Below are 14,248 nucleotides of genomic sequence, written 5' to 3'. Positions count from 1 at the left end.
GTGTAAATTCATGTCTGCACAAGCCAGTGATGAAAGTCAAGACTCATTGCCTCTGTTTATATGGGATGTTAGTAACATTTGGACAATCTTGTCAAATTTCTAAATTCCAACTACACAAACAATGTCACAATATGTTAGAAGGTCTTTCTGGTTATTCAAATGTCTTTAAACTTTTTTCAGACACAATGTTTTCATGTTTGTTTTGCTTTCTCAAAATCTCTCCTTTGACATCTATTAAATCAATCTCAATTTGTCCGTCATGCTTTTTTAAAATTTCTGGATACTACCATGTTCCCCCCGAAAATAAGTCAGGATTTTATTTTCTTCTGACCCCCAAAATAAGCACTTGGCATTATTTTTGGGAAGGTCTTATTATTTTTGAGGTGCAGGAAGCGGTGAGCGTGGTCACCTCATGGCTGCTACCGTGTTGGACGTCACTGGGCCTGCTGCTCTTTTTACGGTGGTGGCAACCATTAGCGTGATAGAAAGGGGCGCGGTGGCTAGGGTTGCAAGAGTGGCCGCTAGGTAAGGGCATGTGGGGTGCGTGGGGCATGTTCCCCCTCCCTACCCCCCCTCCAACCTCGCCTTCTCACCTCATGTAGTTTACGTGGCAAGCAACCAGAGGAAATAGCAGGGACTGGCTGAGCTGGCAGTTAAATATTTTCGGGGAGGGCTTATTATCCAGAGAGGTCTTATTTTAGAGGAAACAGGGTATTGGAAAATGTCTTTATTACTGAGGATTCCATTCTTTACTATCGTCTAGCCACACTGACCAGATACCCATATTTCCCCGAAAATAAGATTGGGTCTTATATTAATTTTTGCTCCAAAAGAGGTCTTATTTTCCAATTAGGTCTTATTTTCAGGAAAATACGGTACTAAATGGGTCTGTCTGATGATTCTAACTGGGGATTATTTGGGGGGTAGAGCTTCTATTATGCACATCCTGAAAAATCATTCTAAGTCTTATTTTCCAGTTGGGTCTTATTTTCCAGGAAACACGGTAGTTGGCACGACTTAAGAACATTAAAATATGTGATATCAGCAGGTCTATTACTCCAGTAAGCACAACCCAGGGATCAATCTCCACCTTTCCTGGCATATTATTGCCCATTTCCCCAGGCAAGTCACTTACTGCTAAAGATGAAGTACTGGCAAGGCGGCCACCTAAACAGCTTTCACTAGCGATGCAGACATTCTGGCCATCTACACTGTGCTGGGATATCAACGCTCTTCGCAGGGCTCTCTTTGGGGTCTTGGAAAAAGAGAAGGCTCGTGTAACCTGCAAAATGTGGGCATGGAAAAAAGGATAGGTAAAACAAGGAAGTTGTGCCAGATACTTGAAACTGGTTCCAAACATTAGCCGAAGAAGATTGTGTTGACTTTTAAGTACACTATGATTCATAGAATGTTGTAATCTCATTTCAGGTTACACACACGATGCAACTTCAAATTTCCTTTTTTTGGGGGGGGTGTGGGGGGGGGGGTTTGCAGCTTTTTGTAGTCATGCAGCTCTAGTGTAGACTTTCAAATGATTTACTGGACAGGTTAAGTTTTTTACGATATCGATTTGCTTTACCAATTTATATTTCACTTTCCTTGTGCAAATTCGAGGTAGATGCACAGGACAGAGCTTCCTTCAACTTCAGTCCTTGAACAGCCAGCTTGAATTAGTTCAAGTATTAGTTGTTACTATTATGTTACTATTTTTTGAAGGGACGTGGCTAAGATGCTGAGCTTGTCGATCAGGAGGTCCGCAGTTGAATCCCTACCACTGCCTAACAGAGTGAGCTCCCGTTACATATCCCAGCTTCTGCCAACCTAGCAGTTTGAAAGCATGTAAAGGTGGCTCAGTGGCTAAGGCGCTGAGCTTGTCGATCAGAAAGGTCGGCAGTTCAGCGCTTCGAATCTCTAGCACCACGTAAGGGAGTGAGCTCCCATTGCTTGTTCCAGCTTCTGCCAACCTAGCAGTTCGAAAGCACGTAAAAATGCAAGTAGAAATATAGGAACTGCCTTTGATGGGAAGGTAACAGCGTTCCATGCGCCTTTGGTGTTTAGTCATGCCAGCCGCATGACCACGGAGACGTCTTTGGACAGCGCTGGCTCTTCGGCTTTGAAACGGAGATGAGCACCGCCCCTAGAGTCAGGAACAACTAGCACATATGTGTGAGGGTAACCTTTACCTTTTTATTTTATTTTTTTACTACTCTGAGTGATTAACAACAGAACTCTAATAAATAGGTTGTAAATTTTTGTGGTTCCCAAATTGTGGAAATTATATCCAGGCAATGCTTCGTGAGACATCGAGAATGTTCTAATGTTAGCAAGGCTAGCAAAAGATCTGTAGTTAGTCCTCCACTCACAACCACGATTGAGCCCCAACATTTCTGTTGCTAAGCAAGGCAGTCATTGAGTGAATCCCCCCATTTTACAACCTTTCTTGCCACAGTTGTTAAGTGAATCTGTCTTCCCTCTTCACATTGCTTCTGAGAAGATTGCAAAAGTTGACCCTGGGACACGGCAACCGTCATAAATACATGCCAGTTGCCTAGCGTTTGATCCCGTGATCTTGGGGATGCCGCAACGGTCGTAAGTGTGAAAAGCGGTCATAAGTCACTTTTTCGCAGTGCTGTTGTAACTTTGAACAGTGACTAAACGAAGTCGAGGACTACCTGTACAGCAATAGCAATAGCAGTTAGACTTATATATCGCTTCATAGGGCTTTCAGCCTTCTCTAAGCGGTTTACACAGTCAGCATAACGCCCCCACAGTCTGGGTCCTCATTTCACCCACCTCGGAAGGATGGAAGGCTGAGTCAACCTTGAGCCGATGAGATTTGGGTTCCACCACAAAACCGCGGTCGACTAAAGCGCGCTCGACGAAACCGTGTACCTGACATCATCACAGCGCGACGAAAAAAGCACACTGTGAGCGCTAAAGCTAAAATTAACACCTAAACCTAACCCCCCGAAACCTAACCCTAAACCTAACCCTAAACCTAACCCTTAACCTAACCCTAAACCTAACCCTTAACCTAACCCTAAACCTAACGCTAACCCTTAACCTAACCCTAAACCTAACCCTAACGCTTAACCTAACCCTAAACCTAACCCTTAACCTAACCCTAACCCTTACCTTAACGTGAATCGACTTGCTTTCAAAGCGCTTTTTAAAGCGCCCTTTTTTCTCCGCGGTCGCTGTTGTCGCGCTGCTGCTGATGTCAGCGATGCGCTTTAATCGGGCGCGCTTTAGTGGACCGTGGTCTTGTCGTGCCACGGAGATTTGAACCACCGAACTGCAGACTAGCAGTCAGCTGAAGTGGCCTGCAGTACTGCACTCTAACCACTGCGCCACCTCGGCTCTCTTTCGTATCAACTCGACAGTATCCGCTGTCTCACACAGCATTTCCCGGAAATCATTTCCCACTAAAAGAGGAAACAATATATAAGGGAATAAGAATTGCCTCTCTGCTGAAGAAGTAGACAAGGAGAAGCAGCAGATCTCTATAGGCCTACAGAAAGCACTACAGGTCAAAAGCTCTAAAAGAAACTCTTTTTTTTCCCTTTCAGGCTGAGCCATTCAGTTCAAAGCTTTTCCTTCCTTGTCAGGTCTTTGCCATTTTTCTCTTCTCTGCACGGCCCTTCCCAATTGTTCTACAGGTCATTTGTTCAACTTGCACCAATCTCTGTCCTACTGTATTTGGCATCATTTCTTGTAGGAAGTAAATGAAGAGTGGCATGGCCTAGTAGGCAAGTTTCACAATCTCTTCAGACGCGCTGAATATGTACCAGCGCCTCTTTCGGTTTTTGTTTTTTTTAAATGAACTTGGAAAAATATTATTAAAACCTGTATTTTATCATAAAAGTAATGACTTGCACATATGTGCTAGTCATTCCCGATTTGAGGGGTGGTGCTCATCTCCCTTTCAAAGCTGAAAAGCCAGCGTTGTCCAAAGACGTCTCTGTGGTCATGTGGCCGGCACGACTAAATGCAGAAGGCGCATGGAACGCTGTTACCTTCCCACCAAAAGGTGGTTCCTATTTTTCTACTAGCATTTTTACATGCTTTGAAACTGCTAAGTTGGCAGAAGCTGGGACAAGTAACAGGAGCTCACTCTATTACACGGCACAAGGGATTCGAACCACTGAACTGCTGACTTTTTTGATTGACAAGCTCAGCGTCTTAACCACTGAGCCACCCTCATGTATTTTATCATAGTGGGATCAAAAAGCCAGGCCTTATGAGTCTTACCGAGGATGATGATTTGAACTGCTTTTTAAAAAAAAACTCTAACAGGGATTTTAACAGCTTTACGTTAAGAGTATATGGTTTTTGTGGGAGACGGTTCTCTTAAGCAACCAAGACTCTGACTATGGCAGTAAGATGATAGGGAGTTTTGTACGAAAGCTAAAATAAGGCATCGAAGTATTTAAAGTGATATTTAAAATAAATATATATATCGTTTTACTGGGAAATGAATTGTGTCCTTTACATTTAGAATGCAAGGAGACAAGTCCTTTTCAAGTTAAGCCTCTTACCTTCTTGGAGGTTTTCTTTATGGCTCGGGAAGCTCTACTCAATGTACTATCCACATCCTTCGTGTTTACTTCAATAGAATCAGGATCAGTTGCATAAATAAGATTTTCCTGGCAGGAAAAAGCCCCAACTATTAGCTTCAAGGGTAAAAAGAAAAAGAGCCATCTTGAATTTCAAATCCACATTCAAAAACCCAGGGCTTCTTAACTCCCCAAATTCACAAGCCCTAACTTCCCATAGTAGAGAGATTATGCATTACATCTGGCACATTATTCTGGTATTAACCGCAGTATAGACACTTTCTTATTTGGCAAATGGGGGGGGGGGGGAGAAAAACAACTGGGATTTAAGCCTCTGCTGCCACCATGTGGGAATGGCGTACAAGTAATTTGAGAAAACAAAGGTTTGGTTTGTTTGTTTTTTTCTAGAAGAAAGGATGAGAGCCACACGTAGAGAAGAAAGATTCCCTTATGATGCTAGAAAAGAAGAGATAAGTCATGCATCACCAGAGCAGAAAGGACAGGTGTGACTTGCCGGGCTGAAGTAGAAAATGTATCTGGGCTCTATTTGTAATTCAGATTGACACCAGGTTCGTCGTGAACCTGGAGATAGGTTCTCTGACACCTACATGTTGTTTATCAGAAGGTCTAAAAGAGTTTATTTTTTTGCTTCATATGTGCTCAGAAAACTTCAGAGGGCTCAATGGAACATATATCTATGACATTCGCTTACCATTGCAGCCTAAGATGTACCATCCATACTTTGTGGACAAAAGAAGCAAGTATTCTAAATAATGTTTCCTTCCTTCTTTCCCTTCTTTTGTACCTGTCTTCCTATACACCTCACATTTTTATGCACCGTATTTTTTGGAGTATAAGGCAAAAAAGAGGGTGAAAATCTGGGTGCGTCTTATACACTGAACACAGCATTTTTGGCCTACCGAAACCCCTCCCCCTTTGCAAAAATGGATCTGCATAGTTTTTAGGAGGCTTCCAGAGTGCTTCTGGGGACTGGGGAGGGCAGAAATGAGCAAAAAACGAGCCGTTTTTGCTTCCCCCCCCCCCCCGTAGCCCTCAAGAGCACTCTACAAGCCTCCCAAAGCTCTCCATGCCCCCCCCCCTTTTTGGCAAAAAAAAACCCAGGTGTGTAGAAGGTTTGGGAGGCCTGCAGAGTGCAAAAACTTTTTTTAAAAAAATCAAAATCAAATAAAAAAATTCAAAATCATGGTGCGTCTTATCCGGTGCGTCTTATAGTCTGAAAAATATGGTGATTTCTATCTCACCTTTATTATTTTTTTAATAAACAATTCAAGGCAAAAAACATATCTAATTCTTATTTCTCCTATGTTCCCCACAGCAACCTTGTGAGTGACCTGCGCTGAGGGTGTGGCTAATGTAGGACTAAAACTCATAATCCTCTAGTTTCTAGCCTTAACCACTAGCCATAACTGTTCCTCTAGATATTATGTTATAATACTTTAATGCCGAGGTGGCGCAGTGGTTAAATGCAGCACTGCAGGCTATTTCAGCTGACTGCACTTCTGCAGTTCGGCTGTTCAAATCTCACCGGCTCAGGGTTGACTCAGCCTTCCATCCTTCCGAGGTGGGTAAAATGAGGACCTGGATTGTTGTTGGGGGCAATATGCTGACTCTGTAAACCACTTAGAGAGGGCTGAAAGCCCTATGAAGCGGTATATAAGTCTAACTGCTATTGCTATTGCCTGTTTCGCTTTATTTCAAGAATAGGCATTATTTGCTTTTGATTTGGAGAACCCGATCAATCAAAGCAGTCATCTCAAAAACATAAGCTTGGCTGATTTTAGTCAACTTATTTTTTTCTAACCATGCCTTTGGACAAAATCAAAAGCATGGCAGCTAAAAAACAATTTCTAAACTACTAAAAATATCGGAATATTTAAATAAAAAGAATGTAAACAAGCAGCTTTCAAAAAAAATAATCGGAGCAGACAGCTTTCCCAAGTAGAATCTTGTCAGAGAGCCAACAATTATGGCGCATACGCTTCCTGAAAAGGAAACTTGGCTGTGCCAAGAGTTTACCTCACGCCACAAAGGCTGCATATAAAACAGACCCTTAAGTGGGGATGTTTCCGTGCTATTCAATTTGCAGCCTTCAAGTTTTTTATTTCTAACACCAATGTCTGCCAGGACGCTACCTAAAAGGCACTACTATACCATTTGGGAATAATGTCTCCACAATAAGATGGTTCTTAGTTTATGGAGCATTTTATAATCTGCAGGTGCTATCCCATGACTGTTCAAAGCATGAACAGGATTTGCCAATGTACTCATTAGAATTCCGCCAACATACTTGGATTATGGCGACAATAAGTTTCTTTTTCATGCACAGATCATGTAGGGATTCTCAATACGATGACAAGAGACAACAATATGTCTGGCAACATATTCCTTGATGCCTACTGGATCCAACTGCAATTGATTTTAAGATTTTCATTTAAAAAAAAATAGACAGTAAAATACTGTAAAGCAAAGCACCAGTTCCAAGTATAATTGGAATAGGGATGAAAGGAAATGCAATGTTTTGCGTCTGATTCAGAATAGGTGATTTGGAACTTGCAGGAGTGGGAATGCAGCACTGCTTTGTGACTCATTAAAGCAGCCACATTTATTTTTGGAGCTGCAAGGAAAGTCCTTCTTCGGCAGCCACATGAGCCCAGAAAAAGAGGCGGCTGTTTCAATGAGTCCCAGACAGGTGTTACATTGGTTCTTGCTCTGAAGCACCTTTCCTGAATCCAAAACATCCCAGAGCCCAACCTTTAGGATCAGGTCCACAAATAGAGTCTGTCTGCCCTACATTGTTTAGCAGAGAACAAAGCTTCCAGTCGAGGGAGGAGAACCAGATCCTCAGGGCATCCCACCTCCCTCCTTGAATATCATGCTTCAAGAGAGCAAATGGGTCCCTTGCAATGTTAAGAAAAAAATGGTACTATTTTGTTTTACAGGGTATTTGAGTAGGAAGATCTCCCAAAGTTGGCAGCTTTTTTAAAGGAATAGTATATTTTATTTATTAACCTTTATTTATCTATTTACTGGATTTTAACAGCTTAGAGTGGCAAGGAGATGCTGGCAATACTCCTGGAATATTGAGGATTAATAAATAAATCCCACCAATGCCTCTGGGTTTCACGTGGACCTCCTAAGAAATTTTCGGAAATTAAGGGGTGGGAAACTGCTCCCTTGTGCTGGACTGGAAATTTTTTTCCGGGCAAAAAACAGGGAGATGATGCTAGAAAAGTAAGTACTAGATCTATGGGTGGAAACTAATCAAGGAGAGAAGCAACATACAACTAAGGAGAAATTTTCTGACAGCTAGAACAACTAATCAGTGGAACAACTTGCCTCCAGAAGTTGTGAATGCTCCAATCCTGGAAATTTTTAAGATGTTGGATAGCCATTTGTCTGAAGTGGTGTAGGGTTTCCTGCCTGGGCAGGGGGTTGGACTAGAAGACCTCCAAAGTCCCTTCCAACTGTGCTATTCTAAATTTGCCAGATAAGTACTGGGAGACTCTTGCCACCCAGGTTGTTCTGCACATCATCTCTTCAGAAAAAGCCATTCTGTGGGCATCCCCACAAATGTTCTCGAAATCCCAAATGTAATTCCCAACCCTCAAGGCTAGAGGCCGCCTGCTCTACGAACTCATTCTACCATAGGTGCCCTCATCGACTTCCATCTCAAGTGCTTACGGCGTCTGCTTTGCAGATGGTATTCGCGACATGCCGACACAGCATCTTTAGCCAGTCCTCCTTGAGAGGTTCCTCCGTTGTTATTTGAAAAGTGAACAGAAGATTGCTTTGCTCCGTCGGCGGCCGTACAACCAGTGCAAAAGCTTTGCGGCAGTCTGTAGAGGAAAAAAAAATGCCCTTTTCTTTAAAAAAAAGAAAAGAAAATCTTAAACAATGAAAGGAGGGAAAGCATGGACTAGAAAATATTGCACAGATCATTAAGCCAGGGTAAGAACTAACATTTATAGCCCTGAACATTAACAAACAAGCGATATCAATATATAATTGGCTCTTTGTATATTTATATCTGGCTGAATTTCCTTTCCCCGCATAAGCTCCTCGTTTTCATGCTTTACGGAGAGCTTCAAATTGTTATCCAGTGCAGCAGAATTGTGCCACCAGAGAATTTAATTTACTGGGCTTCAAAGACCAAAAGAAATGCTATTAAAAGAATCCACTCCTATGAGAATTTCCAAACTCCGGGGCCGACAGTGGGTAGTTTCTCCAGCCACCGAAAAACAAGACGACTAAAAGCTAATTAAGCGGTAATAATGCCGCACGATGGTTTATGGAGCCACTCTAAACCTGCGGTGGCCGAGACAAGGTACAGAGTCTCAAGGGACGAAGCTGGATATAAAGCCGTGTAAGTAGAATAAAGAGGTAAAAGCTAAATATCTGCACACTCAACCACAACAAAGAGTCACCCGCAGAGAATTCAAAAGAGCTGCATTTGACATGTCTTCAGAGACAGAGGTCAACCCCTTGAGAGCATCCGCTCTCTTCCCACTGTCAGATTGCAGTAATATACTGGTATTGCTGGCTGGGGAATTTGGGAAGTTGAAATTCACGTGTCTTAAAAGTCGCCAAGGTTGAGAAATACTGGGTTATTGTGACATATGACATTTCAGAAAAGCTCGCTTTCCACAATCATGGCTTGAATTTTAAACTGTATTAAACTGCTACAGGTGTAGAAAAGTAACCAGCAAAACAATACTGTCTGCCATTCATTATTCTTCGGGTTACTTTCTTTTGCTTTGTACTCATATAAAACCTATTACCGTATTTTTCGGAGTATAAGACGCACTTTAGTTTGGGGGGAGGAAAATAGGGGTGGGGGGGGATTCTGCCTATCAGGTATTCATCTGGCTAGCATCCTTAGCCTGGTCAGCTTCAGCACATTAGTTCGCTCACTGGTTTTGAGGTTGGGGATGATGGGGACTGTGCTTCTAAAGCATAGATGATTATCTGAGGGAGCAGCAATTAGAAAAGCAGGCAAAGCATGGAAGATCGCTTAGCTCATGTTTGGGCTGAAAAACAGCTTCAAAAGCACAGCAGATCCTCGGAGGGAGCTCCAGTAACTAAAGCAGGCAAAGCGGGGAAGGGGTAAGAGAAGGCAGCAGCTGTTCCGCGTAGCCATTTTGGGCCTTGCGCATCCAGCATTTGGAGGCGAAAAATGCAATGCCTGGAGCCCAAAAACACAAGCCATTGTCGGTGGCAATCTCTGCATCCAGGAAGAGGATGCGCAGAGGCTGACGGGTAAGGGCCAGCGGGTGGGCGGGGCTACATTCGGGGTATAAGACGCACCCAAATTTTCCGCCTCTTTTAGGAGAGAAAAAAGAACGTCTTACACTCCAAAAAATACGGTAGTCGTCACAGTTTCTAGGAGACAGAAGTATATACATAGAGTTAGCCGGAGAGTTCAATTAGCAACTAAGGAGCAGGAGTCTTCTATGGCATTGAACTTCCATAATTTTTCGTTTGATCTACAGTCCCTAAACCTCTAGTTCCTAAGCATATACAATTTTTCCTTTCCTCAGCAACCTTGTATTGGCCTCATCTTTCTGACAACCAGCTCGTCAAACTCAACTTTGAAAACCTGGCTTTAATTAAATGTTCCCAAGCACAGGAATATACTTCAATTTGTTTTCACTTGTGACAGCACATTGCTGCACCAGACCCGGAAAAAGGAAGAATGTAGCAAAAGAAAAAGAAAAAAAATGCATAGAAACTTCCAACTCATGTTTTTACAGCTCCAGCTATTTTACAGGCATGCACTGAGGGCGGGCTGTAGGAAGCTAGCTCATACCAACCTTTTTCTCCAATTACCGAAAAGTAATCTTTCCAAGGTACAGAATGCTGCTGCAGTTAAGCGATGATATAAGCAAGGGAAATTAATGTCCCAGTGCTGTCTCTCAAGCAATCACACTGATTTTAGCATGTAAATGCCATAATCTGGGGTGGAGGGGGGTGGCGGGGAGAGAAGCTGCATCTGCTTACTAAAAGATTTCAGGAATGTGGGCTCAACTGCTGTTTAAGATTAAAGTGCCAGTCATATAAACCTTTGTTCTTAAAGGTTAATACACCCACATGAGATGCTTTATTTTTAGACAAGCATTGAACAAAGCGCATAGAAAAAGAAAAGCACTTTAAAAGCTCCGAGAATGGTTTTCTACAAATACAAGTTCACAAGCTGACATTTGACTGTCTTCTCTCTCTCTCCTCCTTTGAATGGTTATGCACAGTTCCCTGAACTGCCAGGTAAACCCCCTTTGGAAGAGATCTTACTGTCCAGCCGTGCCCAAATCCTTCAGCAGTTAAAATAATCTTATTCCATGGGTCGGTTCAAGCCTTCCCCAATCTGAACACCCTGTGAGGAGGTCTCTGGAGGCACCAGAGGTTGGGGTGGAGCACCGATCTTCCCCTCCCAATTCATTGGGGGGAAAAAACATATCTAACCTTCTGTCTCTCGGACGTCTAGTACCTTCTTGATCTGAGACAGAGGCATGAGGATGATGTGCTTGAGGCAGGCTGGCGGCCTGGTGTGGCCGTGCGGACTCTTGAAGCCACCGATGACTTTGTGCCGTTTCCTCGCAATCTGTCACAAACCAAAGAAACCCTCGGTGAGAAAGCAGCTCCAACGTTCACAAGGACCTTTAAAATGGCAAGTCTTGCGGCCCCAACAGTGGCTATCGATTAAAAAAAAAGACTCGGCAATTGCAACATATGGATTTATAGTGTCTTCTCAAAATGCCAGGCGGCCCCCTCTTTTATGAGTGTAATTTGGAGGTTTTTATGTTCTCTTGGAACACCGCATGCTGCTGCCTTCTCCTCCTCCTCCTCCTCTGCCTTGTACTCACAAAATGTCCCCAAGCTGCATATGGCCAGTAGCAGAGCACTGAATCAGGGAATGCTAATTAAATATATCCCATTTTTAAATCCAGTCTATGCAAGCAGACATAAGTCTGGAGGGTGAGATAATTATTTGAGAGCAGAGTTAGGCAACCTATTGCCATTCAGGCTTTGGAGACTATAGTTCACCTAATCCATTTCCCACTGAGCTTACGCCAATGGATGTTCAATCCATTTTATCTTGCAACAGGATGCCCAGTGGCCTAGATCTGATGCTAATTCTCCGCAAATATGCCAAATAACAAAACCTGCACTTTCACAGAAGATTTTTCAGGCTGCTTGCAATACTATTGTCAGCCACCTTGATAAAGAAATAACTATAATCAAATAAGGTAGCACAGGAACCTCAGCCTAAAAGCATCAACTTGACAACCAAATGATTTGCAGTACGCATATATAACCCAAAGTATGTACAGCACTAAAATGCACACTTCTGGACAAAACGGTTGCAATCTTTAATTCACTAAACTATTGGATATGTATGTAACATACAGCCGCCCCCAAATCACAGAAGTGATATTTTCACCTATCACCCATCACTAGCGTGTATTGGTCAAAACGCATCTTAGCTACTATGACAGGTAGCTTCAAGAAACAATCAAAAGACAGCTCAAGGACTGGAAAAAGGATCATCAGAGAATGGAAATAAAGAGCAGAGACTAAAGAATGATTGTCACTTTTTTTCCTGTGGGCACTCTGGCAGACATGAAAAATGAAACACCAAGGAGAGGAGGAGTGGGAAACAGAAGGGAGAAGAAAGATGGGAAGAGAAGGATAGGAGAGAGGGTAAGGGGGGAAGATGAGAAGGATAAGGAGTGGATTGTAGAGAGAGGAGCAGTAGAAAGGGAGGGGAAGTAGAGCAGAAAAGGATGATGGAGGGAAGATAGAAAGTTGGAGGTGGGTAGAAGAAAGAGGTGTATGGAGAGTAGAAGAGCTATAATGGGTTTCTATTTTTCTGGGTATTGTTGACAAGAGGAACTGATATAATTATTATTTATTACTATACGATACGGGCTATGTATAGTATACATGTGAGTGTGTGTTGTGAAAATGGAAATGGAAATAAAATATTCAAAAATGAAATTCTGTTGCCTGTTCTCAAATGTCTACATACACATAGCACACATATATACTATATACATACTGCACATATGTATATACCTACATCCTAACATATTAATACATATAAATATAAATCATTGTTCATTTTGAATACATAGCGAAAACGGGAAGCTTGGGAATTCACAAGGTTGATACTGTATGGAACAAAACTGTGGCTGAATTTGAATGTTCTGCTTCGGCTATAACAAAGCTTAAAAGATGGTAGCATTTGTGAAAGAATTGTTTTCAGAATCTCAAAGCACAAAACAAGAGTCTTAAATTCCAAAATGAATTTGAGTATCAGGTCAAAAAAGTTCTAGATTAAAAGCAGATTAATAACAGAGCCAATTTCTTAAGAGTAGTGATGAGCTCCCCTTGTTGAATCTGATAAGGCACAATCATCTAAGACAGATGCTTTAATATGGATTCACTAAGCAATGGTAGGACTCAATATTAATAGTCCCTCAAAGTCTAGATTCCTAGTCTAATGAAATGCAATTAAATGTTTTCCCATAAAATTTATGATTTATTAGATAAACTGCTTATGATGGATTTTGTACTCTAGTGCGATATAAAAAGAGCTTAATATCTTTCTATCTTAGGTTTGTATCTTCCAGTTCAGCAAAGAATCACAACTTCGATCTCATCGAATGTTGTCTGAACCTATTAAACTCTATACACCTTGTGCTTAAATCCAGTCTATTATGTTCACAGGGATGACATCTCCATTACAGGTCACTTCTTAGAAACGGCTACAAATGCTTTACAAGATTATAAAACAGCATTGACAAAATTAAGATTACTAATTCCCAATTTGCCTCTTCCCTGAGGTACCTTCCTCCCCTATGAAATATACTACGTGTATCTTCACCTAATTTCATTTTCATCCACCACAGGGAAGCTATTGACATCCAGGTTGTTACATAACCTGCCCCAAGAGATCTGCTGTACTTCATTATAATTTGCCTTTAGAAGACTGAAAAAGGTCCATATTCCTCTCTGTTAGTCATACCTCACAGCAGTCATTTCGTCAGGCTGCAACAAAGAACTAGGATATTCTGTCTCAATGCTTAGGACCGTGCTTTTCTGCCTTCATTCTTCTCCCAAACAACTTCTCTCAACTCTACAATGTACAACTAAATCAGTGGTGGGTTACAGGCGGTACGCCCCGGTACGGGCGTACCGGAGCCTGCCCGGAGCATCGGGTATCGTTCCAGTACGGTGCTCTGGAGGGCCCACCCGCCCATCCATGCTCCTTACCTGTCTTTAAAGTCTTTGGCACTTCTGCGCACAGCGCGTACAGTGCCTGCGCAATGCTCTGCTAAGCAGCTGGAGCATCGCAGAGGCTCACGGAGGAGGCGCTGGACGGTAAGACGCATGCACGCACCGCGCCGTTCATGTGGAGGACGCTGGGCCCCATTGCAACCGTACCGGTTGCAACATGATCTGGAACCCACCACTGAATCTACTCTACACTTCTCAAATCGACAAACAGATATTTGAATTTGCTTTTCTCTTATTTCTTCTCCAATGTGTAATCTATTTTATATATATATATATATATGTGTGTGTGTGTGTGTGTGTGTGTGTGTGTGTGAGAGAGAGAGAGAGAGAGAGAGAGAGAGAGAGAGGGAGAGAGAGTGTTTTATTTATGCTGATAA

The 14,248-nt window shown here is 42.4% G+C and overlaps 1 protein-coding gene across 7 annotated transcripts in view; it reads right to left on the bottom strand.

Annotated features, from left to right (window-relative positions):
- The window catches only part of ECT2 (epithelial cell transforming 2), an 84,475-nt gene that overhangs the window by 5,289 nt on the left and 64,938 nt on the right, over positions 1-14,248 (bottom strand). For 5 of the 7 annotated variants that reach the window (XM_032224967.1, XM_032224969.1, XM_032224971.1 and 2 more), the window contains 4 exons: positions 11,034-11,172; positions 8,259-8,413; positions 4,539-4,673; positions 1,136-1,282 (listed from right to left, as the gene is read on the bottom strand). In XM_032224967.1, coding sequence (XP_032080858.1) covers positions 1,136-1,282; positions 4,539-4,673; positions 8,259-8,413; positions 11,034-11,172 — 576 coding nt within the window. The remainder of the gene's footprint in view (positions 1-1,135; positions 1,283-4,538; positions 4,674-8,258; positions 8,414-11,033; positions 11,173-14,248) is intronic. The other 2 variants (XM_032224972.1, XM_032224970.1) reach the window with 1 other exon arrangement.

This window comes from Thamnophis elegans, chromosome 10 (genome assembly GCF_009769535.1).
Source record: "Thamnophis elegans isolate rThaEle1 chromosome 10, rThaEle1.pri, whole genome shotgun sequence".
NCBI lineage: Eukaryota > Metazoa > Chordata > Lepidosauria > Squamata > Colubridae > Thamnophis > Thamnophis elegans.
Note: the sequence above shows the minus strand (reverse complement) of the source record. Positions and strands in the feature narration are given on the sequence as shown.